At 44.3% G+C, this 12,494-nt stretch overlaps 1 protein-coding gene across 3 annotated transcripts; it reads right to left on the reverse strand.

Annotated features, from left to right (window-relative positions):
• Nucleotides 1–1,943: 1,943 nt before the first annotated feature.
• rad51c (RAD51 paralog C) lies at nt 1,944–11,526 on the reverse strand. Of its 3 annotated transcripts, XM_048984387.1 has the most exons (9): nt 10,967–11,522; nt 10,464–10,701; nt 9,879–10,036; nt 8,781–8,914; nt 8,436–8,567; nt 6,967–7,033; nt 6,191–6,251; nt 4,329–4,389; nt 1,944–3,275 (listed from the first exon to the last, which is right to left on the reverse strand). In XM_048984387.1, exons 1-9 carry the CDS (start codon nt 11,082–11,084, stop codon nt 3,159–3,161), a joined length of 1,086 nt encoding a protein of 361 aa, XP_048840344.1. In that variant the 5' UTR covers nt 11,085–11,522; the 3' UTR covers nt 1,944–3,158. The 3 variants fall into 3 exon arrangements, 2 of the variants coding, with proteins under 2 accessions (XP_048840344.1, XP_048840345.1); XM_048984388.1 differs by lacking the exon at nt 4,329–4,389 and having other exon boundaries at nt 10,967–11,526; XR_007383565.1 differs by lacking the exons at nt 1,944–3,275; nt 4,329–4,389; nt 6,191–6,251; nt 6,967–7,033 and having other exon boundaries at nt 8,781–8,909; nt 10,967–11,526.
• Between the last annotated feature and the right edge of the window lie 968 nt (nt 11,527–12,494).

Genomic DNA, 12,494 nt, shown 5'->3' on the forward strand with positions numbered 1-12,494 from the left:
AGGCTCGGGGGCGCGCACGCCTGACAGGTATGTGTTCGCAATTGGCCGAGCCTTACACCTGTTCTGCGTGCGCGCTCTGTTTGGTGACGAAAGGAACCTTCCTTTTTTCAGCTGCTGACGGACGAAAGGACGCGAAGATGCTAAAAATGACTCATATTGTATATGAAAAAAGCGCCGCCCGTTGTACATATTAATCGCATACACAATATTCCAAGTAATTATTAACATTATTATAATGTTATTAATACATAATGATAACAAGCTATTCAGCTATATAGTGTCTAAAGTGTGTGCTTTTAGAACAGAAATTTTTAATTTACGAAGGTAATCGGCAAAATACTGCTGGTGTAATTTTGTTGTTTAAAGTTTCATTGTAGTATTGATTGCTGGGCCCGACAAGGTGAAATGGCGATATCTCGCTGTTTAAATGTGTATATAGGACATCAAGCTCTTGTCGCTAAAAATACCGACTGTAGTGTAGTAGATTCACTCTCAGTGTGGATTAACCACTTTATTGCCTGGCCGCGTGGTTCAAACATCAGATATGCGGCCACACTGCTGTACAGTGTTAGAGAGAAATGTACTACAATTTAACCTAGTTTTGTTGAATAAGAATAACGGAAATTTGTCCGTTGTATATTTTAAAATATAAAGTGACCAAGAATTATCAAAATATTCAAAGAAATACAATGTTAATTTATTAAATCAATCTATAATATTTTTCATAATTTAAAGAGCATTTTAAAAGTGACGTAATTGAGTGCTGCACAATTATTACTGATCCATCGTTGCTTCTTTAAATCTACCACTCTTTAGGGAAACCCGGACTTCTTGCATAGGGAATTGCAGCCCTCGCCTGTTTTCTCATGCTGTTTATCGGACTGGAATCATGGGAGACGCAGAGTAAGCAGGGCAGGACTTGCCGCATACAAATAGTTGATCGCCGGAGGAAAGAGTTGTACATAATTCACTAGAATTACTTGTCTATCTTTGTTATGGATGATGGCTCCTCTTCAGTGCAAACGACGTCACAACAAATTAAGCATGTGGACGCACTGCTCAACTGAAACTAGTTTCCACGGAATAATGCCATACAATTCCTTTTAATTAAGATTTGTATTAATGGAGCCGACAATGTTTTAAAAAATGTCACCAGAAAACCATAAATGCAAAAAGCAGGGGAGGGGGCCAGACATATATACGCCTGTTTGCAGTGCCAGTGAAACACTCGCGGTTTAACTGAGTGCCGCCACTGGTAGTTCACTTTCGCAGACGTCATTCATTTATAAACTTGACGGCAAAAACAATAGCTGAAGAATGCGGGTCTCGAGATGAAATATGGCAGTCTGAGGTATTTCATGATTTGTGAGATCCACAAGTAACACATTTCTGTCACCTGGCAAGAGACTTAAACAGAGGCTCACTTCCCCATAATTACCAAAATGAACCAGTCATCTTTTCCAATTCAAGATATTCAAGCAAGCATGCGGGGCAAAGGTCAAAGGTGAAATGTCTGTAATTGTAAATATTGCTGTTACGTAGAGGGCATAACTACCAATCAGCCATCAACCTTACGTTTATGAACTCAAGACCATGAAAACAGAAATCTATGCGGTTGTTAGTGACACCTGGTAATTTGTGAAAAGACGCATGGGCAATCATCCTTGCAGAGAATGCTGGCTGAGGTTGCAGCCTCCCAGTTCAGGGGCAGGTTTACCATAGAGCTACACAGGCTTCAGGATGTGGGTTTTGCACATGGTGTCATCACCAGAATCCACTCTGGGACTGAGAAGATCTGTTTGCCAGCTGCTTTCCAGTGCAGGACGGACCTGAGACTTTTCCCCAGAAGTACAAGGCACAACGCAGGGGTGTACCCTAGATGACATGCTAATCCGTCATAGCGTACACACAATCACACAATAAGGCAAGTTAAAAGTCACTGATTTACCTGAACAACATTTTTGGACTATGAGATGAAACCCAGTCAAATACATGAAGAACATGAAACCTGCAACCCTGAAAATGTGAGATTGCTAATCTTGGAGTCACATCTGCTACCTTCCCAGATCTGCCCACTAAATAGTGACACATTTTCCAATACCCATCGCTACACAAACAAGCTAGTCTTCAGAGATGAAGGGTATTGATGAGGAAGTCATCCACCCCATCTCTCAGCCCTCCCCGCCATGCCAGAAAATATTAGGCCAAGTGCTCGTATTTCACTTGCTTGTCCACTGCAGCAGCTAAAGCCAGCTTTTACGTGTGGAATTTAATTAGAGAGATGTATCAACAAGGTCTCCTGCGCTGGGGACCACATTGAAAGCTATATGAAATATCCTTGACTCTGCAGCGATTGACTTGCATCTAAATTGTCCCAAGGATGGCCAGCTCACTCTGTCAAGGACTAACACAGCTTGCGAACCAGCTCTGATCCTGGATAGGGAAGCCGCTTCAAGCTTGATGCTTTATCAAGCTGTTGTAAGAGCAATAAAGTGATTGAGTCTGTTTCGTATTCCTGCAATAGTTTGTAGGGTCTTCTAACAGGGTTGGGGCCATTCCTAAATGAATTCATCGATTCCAATCCAAATCAGGAAATGGAACTGGAGTTGAAATTCTAATTTAATTCCAATTCTGTTCCCCATAGTTTGTTTTCCGATTCCAACTCCAGTTCCATTTCCTGATTTGGATTGTATTTAATGAATGCATTCCGGAACGGCCCTAACACTGCCTTTTAATAACCTGGGGATTGTTGCTTGTTAGGGTCCAGATGTCTCTTGTTGCTTCCAAAAGAGATTTTAATGATCTACCACTGTCAAAGTACAGAGACAATAATATTACGCTGCAAACTCAAAGCCATTCTCTAAATACTTGGTGGACGTTTTGCACAGAGCACTGTCCCCTGTCAAAATGGCAAGCTGCCTTCCAAACAATATAAAACAAGTCCGTCACGAGAGCTTCGAACTTTCACGGTCAACCCCATTTTTTTGTTTCGCCAAGTAAAAATGAAAATTAAAGCAGCATACTGCAGCTGTGGGTGATGCTGCCTTCATGTAAACAATGCAGTACATCACATCCAGACCCTTTCTTACTGTCAGAGTGTCATCAGAATCATCAAACAGTTTTAGAACAGCTGAATGTTGTTTTTGAGCCAGATGTCTTCAAGTCTGGTGGTCGTCTGCTTGGGTGCGGAGGCGCTTAGGAGCGTTCCCTGACGGAATCGCAGATGAGTCAGCCGAAGCATGGTCAGAAGAGAGCACGTCCCTGAAGCCAGCGCCCTGAAAAAGAGGGGGCCGCCGTTCAGCACCAGGAACTCGGCTAAAGCCCCGTCGTGATGCCCGGGCAGCACAGAAAAGCCCCGGTTGCATTTACCCCCACTTAGCGGCCAAGGATGAGAAAGGCCAGGCCATTTAGTGATGCGGGGAACTTTAATCTCCAGACACCATGACAAGACGACAGGCCCAGTTATACTAGGCTCCAAATACCCAGCAAACTATTTTCTCTGTTCTCAATTAACTTAATTTGCCTCCAAAGGGCAAACTGACTGAAAGGAACAGGGGTAGGAAAAAATATTTTCAAAATGCTTCAAATGCAATAAGCAATTGCAACCCAGTTGATACAACAGTTACGACAGTTAATGCTTAGCAAAAAAGGCAAGTCTTCACGGTTCTGTATTACTGTAGGCCGCTTTGCGGGTGAAATCCTCTTTACCAGCAAGAGCAAATAAGGTAAAAATGAGTGTGTGTAAGCCTGTCCCTAGCCTCGCCTCGCCTCGGCTGCTAATGTACAGCTTACAGCCACCCCCCCTCCCTCCCTGCACACTAAAACTCTCTCTTTGCCGTGTGACCAGGCGGTTTTTCCCGACAGTACGCTTGCCGTTACAATCTCGGCTCATTTGTCTAGACGTGGAGGGAGAAAAAAAAAAAGCCTCGTCACGAACACGTTAATTACAGAGGCAAAATGAATAAATAAAACCCGTCGCAACGTGTAGTAAGCATGGTTGCATAACCGCCAGGTGCCAGCTAACGTTACCCATAATTCCAACGTCGCCCAGGGATGTCTTACGCAACAGGCCAACTTAAGTGAATCCTATGTAATAAACGTGGATAAGGGAGTGAGACAGGGGGGGGGAAATTTAATGGTCAACATTATGCAGGAAGGATTTCTTTTTCATAGATAAATGATAAATAAAACATTTTTTGAATAAACAGCCCTGGTGTAAAACGAAAATGAAAGGTGTCTGTGAGACTTGGACAGCTGCTTGCTCATCAGATTAGGCTTATGCTCTGGCAATGCGCTGAGTGGTGGGACAGGGAGGTATGCATACTCACAGTGATCTGGTACAGAACCGTGGCCTCCCTCTGGCTTGGAGACTTATAGAGAGACGCCAGTCTGCGGAGAGAACCGCAGATCTTCACAAAAGCTGCGGAAACCTTAGTTAAACTGGCCACAACTGACGATCTGGCTGTAATTCACACTCAAATGGGGTCCACACAAGTTCACAGACAGGAACCTGATCACCCAACATTAATACCCAACCTGAATGGCAGCAAATCCCACCAGCAATGTTCTAGCATCTAATGGAAAGCCTTCCCTAAAGAGTAGAAGCTATTACAGCAACAATGGGGCAACCGAGTTCATATTTAGCATCCTTGATTTTGAAACTAGATGTCAGACAAGCTTGAGTCTACATACTTTCGGCCATATAGTGTATGTCAGGGGTAACCAATCTTATCCGCAAAGGGCTGGTGTGGATGCAGGTTTTTGGGGTAACCTTTAGGTCAGCTGGTCAAACCCAGGTGTGAGGACTCTTCAGTCAATCAGTCCTCTAATTAGTAATGTAATTATGGAGTTGCAGCAAAAACCCACAAACACAGCAGCTCTGTCCGGATAAGACCAGCCAGCATTGGCATATGCGGATGTCCAGTTTAACTGCCGCGATTAACCTTACAGAAATGTACCGCAGGACAGCTTCTGTCTGGACGACCTTGAGCTTCAGAGAAACTTTCTTCGGCTTGTTCTTCTGCCGCCAGTGAGCGGTCAGGCGAAAGTTATTATAAATAAGGACCAGCTACCAAATGCAGCTCTCTGTGCTGCATGAGTCATCCTCGCAGCAACGCAGAACAAAATGTTTAGGCAGCACATTCTGGAATAAACAGGCACGGCATAACGAGTGCTCTTCCAGGTGCTCCCTCCCAGCGGCGATTCGTTTTGCTTCTCTTTATTTCCCTTTTTATTTAGTCGGTGCACTTTTCCTCCCAGGACCCACCCCGGAAGCTTCCATTTCCCTAATGCACAGACTCGGTGCCCCCGGTTCAGGGGCTGCGTAGAGTGCGTGACCCCTGCACAAAGTCGCTTGGATAATGGAACATTTCACCTCGCTGTTCCCCATCAGGGACTTAGCCAAGAGCCACACTCGTAACTGCATGTGAATAAACAAGCATAGGTGCCCTGTGCATGTGTCCTTTGCAAGATGATGGACACAAACAAAATCAAATATTTATTTATGCAAATTAGAAATTATATTTCTAAACTATACATTAATGGGCAGCACTGTTACCTCCACACCTGTAGATTTTGAGGATCAAAGTCTGTCCTCAGATCTGTCTGAATGGACAGTGAGTTGAAAGCTTTGGACATTTCATAAACATGCAGTTAGATAAACTAGGATCTCTTGTTGCTAGCAACTTTTGGAGCTTTTCCACCAAAAATGGCATATTCTATATGGTATATTTATTAGTAGTAGTATCGCACATCGTGATGTATTAAGGCATTCCCAGTAACTCGGAACTTGAAAATTTCCAACCACCTACAGAACACCTCAACAGTCAAATTTGCACAAGCGAATGCTAATTCCGCTAGCGTTTGATGCTAGTATAACATGGCGATTCTCACAGACGTGCTAGCAGAATTTAGCAAGCTGGTACCGCGCTGTAACTAATCTCTCTTCACAGTACGGGTCGAGTGCGACTCGGTTTCTATATGCCTGCGGAATAGCACCATATCTGCTTCCTTGATTTCGCTCCAGCTTTGCCTCGACTCGGGACCAGATAAGCGGTCAAGGACACTGGACAGATGATCCTCACATTCATCTTTCAGCTGCTTATCCTGGTCGATGCATATTAATATTTATGCAACAGATTCCTCTAATTTCTTTGGCAGTGGTAGAGCTTGTTCTGTAGATCAGAATTACCTCTGTTCCCCCTCCCAGTGCAAAATAAGCCTCTGAGTCGCAGCATGGCCCCAGCTTTCACCTGTGGAGAGTCAGAGGAGACTCAGTCTTGTACCATCCACAAGTCATATATTATATCATCTGACAGCTAGTAACCCTTCATTGAGCTCCGCTGGCTTTCTGATTCATATCATTCCCTCATTAAACCTTTTCAGTACAGCCACAAATTGTTCCTGTCACCTTGTGTATTAATAGACCCAAGAGGCAAATACGGTGTTATAATCAAGGTACACATCACGATACGCTCATAACACTGAAAGGGATTGTGCCTGACACCCCCCACAGAAGCCTCTACAGCCGTAATCTAGGGGTACTTCGATGTAAATTCCAGCACTTCTTACAAGGCAAGCAGATAGACTCATCCCAGAGAAGCTTAAATGCAGGGGTCACCTTATTTAAAATAAATCTTCAAGCAATGAGTAACTACATCAGTAATCATTAACCAAGTAGCTTTACCGTGCAATTCAGGCTCTAACACTGTGCGAATTAAATTTATCTAGTTTATGTCATATCCACCTTTGGGGAAGTTTGCTTATTGAACCGTCACTGTTGGGATAGTCCAACGTTTTTTTCTGCTGAAATCCTGCAGGTATTTTTAGCAGCAAATGTGCTACTCATATGCAGCAAGGGGACATGGTGAAAACATGGTGTTTATGAATAGGGTCTAAATTAAGTGTCTGTTATGCATTAAGCAACCTTCTGAACCTGAACATCTAGGACTCACAACATCCTCTCACCTAAGGCCGGCACCAGCTTGGATTGGCCATTTCCAACCTTCGTTGTCATCTGATTGGTCAGTACGACCTAAGGGACGAAGGGAGAAGACGCCCGTTTATAGTTTCCAAAAGAAAAGCCACTCAGGGGCGCATAGCAACCGGGAAGGACACAACACACACTGGGATTTGCTTGTGACGGTTTGTTTAACCACAATTAATGTCGTCGACGTACACAAGTGGCCGGTAAAAAATGTGAAACATACAAACTGTAGAAATCACACAAGGAATAATCCTGACCTTTGTCCAGAGGTTTACAAAAGTTAGCCCTCTTTCCGTGGAATGACGCGTTGGGAAATGACCCACCCCCCCCCCCGCTACTCTGTCAGAATGCTCACATATTACAGGAAAAGTAGCCTACGCTCCCCCTTTGCAGTATGCATTCCAGAAATCCCCCCCCCTCAGTTGCAGCTGAGATGCTGTCAAATCCTGACAGGTTTCTGCACCTGAGGGAAAAATTCTTCACTGGGGAAATGATCATCTCAGGGCATAAAATGGCTACTTAGCTGCCAGCTGAGTTTGCTAAGAAAATTGGGGGGGTGGGGGGTGGGGGGTGGAGCAGTATAAATAATGTTTGACAGACATTATACCCCAAACCGCCCTACTGCAGCCTTAAACACAATGCATATTCTGTCTTCTAAGTACTGCAGCAATCAAAAGATGGCAGTGAATAGCTTGCTGAATATATCTCAGATATTTCTCCCTTGGCGAGTATCCGCTGGCATGTTTTTACTTCCGACAATCATTTATACATATATATTCAGAGTAAAGACCCCTCATTTTGGGCTGTTCTGCATTTACTTTCGCAGCAGATCTGTCACACACCAAGACCTGTGGGGATTCCCATTCCGTGACAAATCTGCATTGAACTTTATGCAAACTACCAATGTAGAAAAGCCTGCAAATACAGAAATACACCCTGACTGGTACTTCCTCATTTTTCTGAAACCCCCCCCCCCCCCCATGTATTTTGAGCACAAAAACACATTTGGCCGATGTCCAAGAGAATTCTGTTTACTCAGGGATTCTGGCATCTTCCTCAAAGGTGGCGCTAACAGCTACAAAGTCAAATAAGGGGTCTTCCCTGACTGAGCGTGACATGCTGAACTTCTGGAATAGGACCTCAGCGGAATTCCCCTGGATTCACCCATTCGTGCCGAAGAATGCCTGCAGTTTTCCTTGCCGCAGGTCGTTAAATAACATCAGTGGGGGAAAAAAACAAAGCAAATTTGCTCCAGGTCTTCCTGAGATCTTTCACTGATGAAACACTGCGCTGGCACTCTGGGGGGGGGGGGGGGGGGGGGGCACGGCACAGAATTTTCAGTTCGTTTTGAAAATGAGCCCCGGGTTAGAACAGTGCAGACACCAAGCGAAAAACAAATAGCGAGGGAGAAAGATCACAAGACTGCAGAAACAGCAGCCGGAGGACGGACCGCGACGTTGTACTGGTTGGCCATCTGGGCGAGCTGTTGGGCAAGGCCGTTCAATAGCCGCGTTCTTTGGGAGAGGTCCTCAAAGTCATGGCGGAATGGGAAGGCAATGCTGTCAATCACCACCAGACGGACCTATCAAAACACAGCAGAGGGACAGCAGCCAATCAGCAAAAAGAGCAAAAAGAAAATAAATTCTTATCGTATATGATCATTAATTTAAAAAAAAAAAAAAAAAAATAGTAAGACAACAGATCAATTTATGGCCAAGAAGGAATCATAGCACTAATAAGCTAAAGGTAAATCAAAAATGCAGAGCGTTTGCTCTCGTAAGACAGGAATTTATACCTCGGGGTGCTGAGATAAAAAGTCAGGCAGGAGGTAGGTCTCAGCCAATAGCTCCACGTAGTCATGACAACGGAAGAGGTACAGCTTGGAGAGAATGTCTTCTACAGTGAACACCTTCAAGGCCTCTCGCTGCTCTGAAAAGGACGTCTGGTCACCGGGTTTAAAAGACACCCGACTTCACACTAAATGCATTTTACATTCCCTCACTTCCAGGTTAACATTCATCCAGGCCAGATCTTGCTATTTCTCTTCCCATTACCACACAGACCCTCACCCCTCCATAACTTCTCATTTGAATAACAACTCCCCCCCCCCCAGAACGCCACCAAGCTTAAAAAAGTGCTCTTGTGAATCACTAGATTCAACATTTTTAATAAATTGTTTGAGAAAAGACCTTTGACAATTTCATGTAACCCACACGGGAAAAGAAAACCTACGATCTGGAAGAAGCCTTAAAATTGCGGTTTTTGTAGAGATGGATCATGTACTTTAAGGTTCAGCTGTTGTTGAATATGAAATTTTTAATTAACCAGTGTATAAGGAGTGATTTCAGGTCAGGATTTGAACTTTGCTCAGATTTCAGCTGAAGCATGTAATTAGTTATGTTATTAAAATAATATTTGTGTAATGGCATACCAAGAGATACAATTACCATAAACTCTTAGTGCTTCGGACAAAAATGTCACACATGTTCGGGGGCCAATTTTGAGAAATGGGTTTAGTACCATATGCTACTATGTGAAGACAACTACATAATGTCTAGACAATATAAGTAGCTTTGCATATGAAATCCAGAGTGGGCGGTACTGGTTTTGCTAGTCCCACTTTAGGTAGATGGATGGATGGATGGGGTTTTGAGTTTTTGCCCTATGATGGAATGTGAAATTTAGGGTTCAAATCAAGAGTGACATTCCAAAACAGTGGCATTTCCCTACAAGTCTAACCTGCAGATGCATATCGATGCGGGCGCAGTGTTGACCGGCAAACTGACATAATCATCTTTTGGAAAACCAGCTAAATTTTCATTAGTGACAGTTCTAAAAAAAAGTATGCGATATTTAGGGCAGGCCGGCCTTGGGCCACCACTGCCTGTCGTACCGGCGTCGTCCGCTAACAGGGAGCAGTGCTCCACGGCCGCTTTGGCCACATCCACCACCCGCTGCACCATGAAGCTCCCCTCCGTGTCCACGTACACCGCCTGGCCCCCCAGACCTCCGAAGCACACAGGGATCTGGACATCCACCGCCAGCTGGATGCTGCGACAGCGTACAGAATAGAACGATAAACCTTCATTTTTTTTTCCTAGAGGCTCACTGTTCTATGACACCTCCGTTGCTGCCGTGCATAATTAGCGATAGGAGAAAGAAACAAGATTATGTGAACCTAACTGTCACTAATCCAACATCTATAACGTCTACCGTAATACTCTTAAAAGCAGAACCTGCCCTTAAGTTGCCTAAGAATGTACCTAATAGATCAACTAGCTATAATAGTTTCTTGCCCTCTCCCCATCATAAAAAAACATCACTCCAGTTAGTTCTGTTAATCAGCCAGGAAACTTCAAAGATCAATGATTATTTGGATTATTACATAACTAAAGTAAAATCTCCAGAAAGGACTGTCCTGGATACACCAAAAATAGACGAGAGGGCATCGGAAATAGACAGCGAAGCTCGGTCCCACCAGAGCTGCGTTTTGCCCACGCCAGGTGCTCCACACACTTCACTGGTCTTGCCCACGGGCATCCCACCACCAAGGACGGAGTCTAGTGCTGAGCAGAAGGTGACGATGGCACCCATCGCCTGCTCCCTCCCCAGCAGCTCCAGGGCCGTCATCCGGCTGCCTGCACCGGCTCCCTGGCTGGCGTCATGCCGCACAGTCTGCAGCACTTCTACCGCCTCCTGCTGGGAGATCCCTGATTCTGCACAGCATCACAAAGCGAACGCAATGAATGTGCATGACGCCAAAGTCCCGTTTGCGGAATATTAAACGTAATAAAACGTACGTTTAACATTACTTGAGTCTTAAAGCTCTTTTCTTCTGTGTTAATATGCCTAAAGATTTACTCTTGAGATGCAATATTCTGAGGATATCCTCGAAAGGTTTAAATGATATTTGTGCGATATTTCTTATGCCATAATCATTTCCATTTCGAGGCTTACGTGCCCATTATAGACACACGCTACCTTTGCTGAGTTGCAGCGGTCGCAGATCGCACAGATCTGCCGCTGTGTGAAATCCGGCATTGATGAGCTTCACTTTGACAGCTGGGGCGAACGCAAAACTGGACAGAGGTCTCTGCATCTTCAACAGCGACGCGCACCAATAACACCCAATATGTCTGAACACCAGCCAATTCCATAAACACTTCCTGCTGCCATAAAAGCCAAGCTATGTGCTAAAGTGGTTTTAAAAACACCTAATTTTTGGATTAAAGTAGAACAGGACCCCCTGAAAATGCGATCTGCAAAAATATATATATAATTCAACGCGGTCTACTTCATATAACCGAATTAATCTCGTTGCAAGACTTTAAATTTACATATTTGATTGCGTTTCGCCGTGCGTTTTACCTGGTGTAGGAAATACTACATGAAATCAGAGGGACAGCTCGCGATCAGCCATTTTAATAATCCCTCCAACTTTTTTCCGACAGGAAGAGGCTGTTCCGCCGCGCGCCCGGCCAGCCTGCGGCCCTCTATCGCCCCCCTGTGGCTGGATAACGAGCCGAATCTCAGGAAACCAACTGACCTTTAATTCAAGTTGGGATCTTGTTTTAGTGACCTAATTTTTCAAAATGACTTTGCAGTCACCACAATGTTAACAAATAAAAAATAAATAGCCGTTACGTGACTTAAAAAGTTATGAAACAATATAAAACGAGCAATAAAATGGTTATTAATTAAAATGGTAATTAATCCATTAAATTAAACTACATATTTTTTTTCTGGGGCGGCATGGTGATGCAGTGCTAGTACACTGTTGCCTCACATCTCTGGGACCGAGTCTCTGCCTGGGTCACATGTGTGTGGAGTTTGCATGTTCTCCCCATGTCGTCGTGGGGTTTCCTCCAGGTACTCCGATTTCCCCCCACAATCCAAAAACATGCTGAGGCTAACTGGAGTTGCTAAATTGCCCGTAGGTGTGCATGTGAGAGTGAATGGTGTGTGAGTGTGCCCTGCGATGGGCTGGCCCCCCATCCTGGGTTGTTCCCTGCTTCGTGCCCATGGCTTCCGGGATAGGCTCCGGACCCCCCCTGCGACCCAGTAGGATAAGCGGTTTGGAAAATGGATGGATGGATGGATGGATGGATGAATGAATGAATGGATGGATGGATGGATGGATGGATGGATGGATGGGTGGATATTTTTTTCCCCCAAAACTGTCCATCAGAGGCAAGGAAGTGTGATACCACTAATTTTCTTAACAAGTAATGCTAAGGTTAGTGTCCTGATGCCGATATTTGTAAGTGTTTCTTTAAGCTTAAATGGGAAATCTATACGATTAGCTAATTGGTACCGCAATATATTTTATAGAGCAGCATACAAAGGCTTTCATTTATGATCAGATACAGCACCTTATGCTAACAGCCAAAAGCTGAATCATGCACCTTCAAACGTCGATAGATGGTTAATGTCAGTGTCTTCTTTAAACTCCAGTTACGCTGCCTCCTTTCGACTATTTTCCTCTTTTCCTCAAAGGTTTTTGTTCAAA

This window comes from Brienomyrus brachyistius, chromosome 18, assembly GCF_023856365.1.
Source record: "Brienomyrus brachyistius isolate T26 chromosome 18, BBRACH_0.4, whole genome shotgun sequence".
In the NCBI taxonomy this organism is placed as follows: Eukaryota; Metazoa; Chordata; class Actinopteri; order Osteoglossiformes; family Mormyridae; genus Brienomyrus; species Brienomyrus brachyistius.

What these genes read in the sequence shown, in the direction of transcription:
- rad51c (XM_048984387.1), bottom strand. Translation starts at nt 11,084, where the DNA reads ATGCAGAGACCTCTGTCCAGTTTTGCGTTCGCCCCAGCTGTCAAAGTG. An exon ending in GTGGGCAAAACGCAGCTCTG is followed by an intron (nt 10,037 to 10,463) that starts GTGGGACCGAGC and finishes ACGCTGTCGCAG; the next exon opens with CATCCAGCTGGCGGTGGATG. An exon ending in CAAGCTGGTGCCGGCCTTAG is followed by an intron (nt 6,252 to 6,966) that starts GTGAGAGGATGT and finishes GACTCTCCACAG; the next exon opens with GTGAAAGCTGGGGCCATGCT.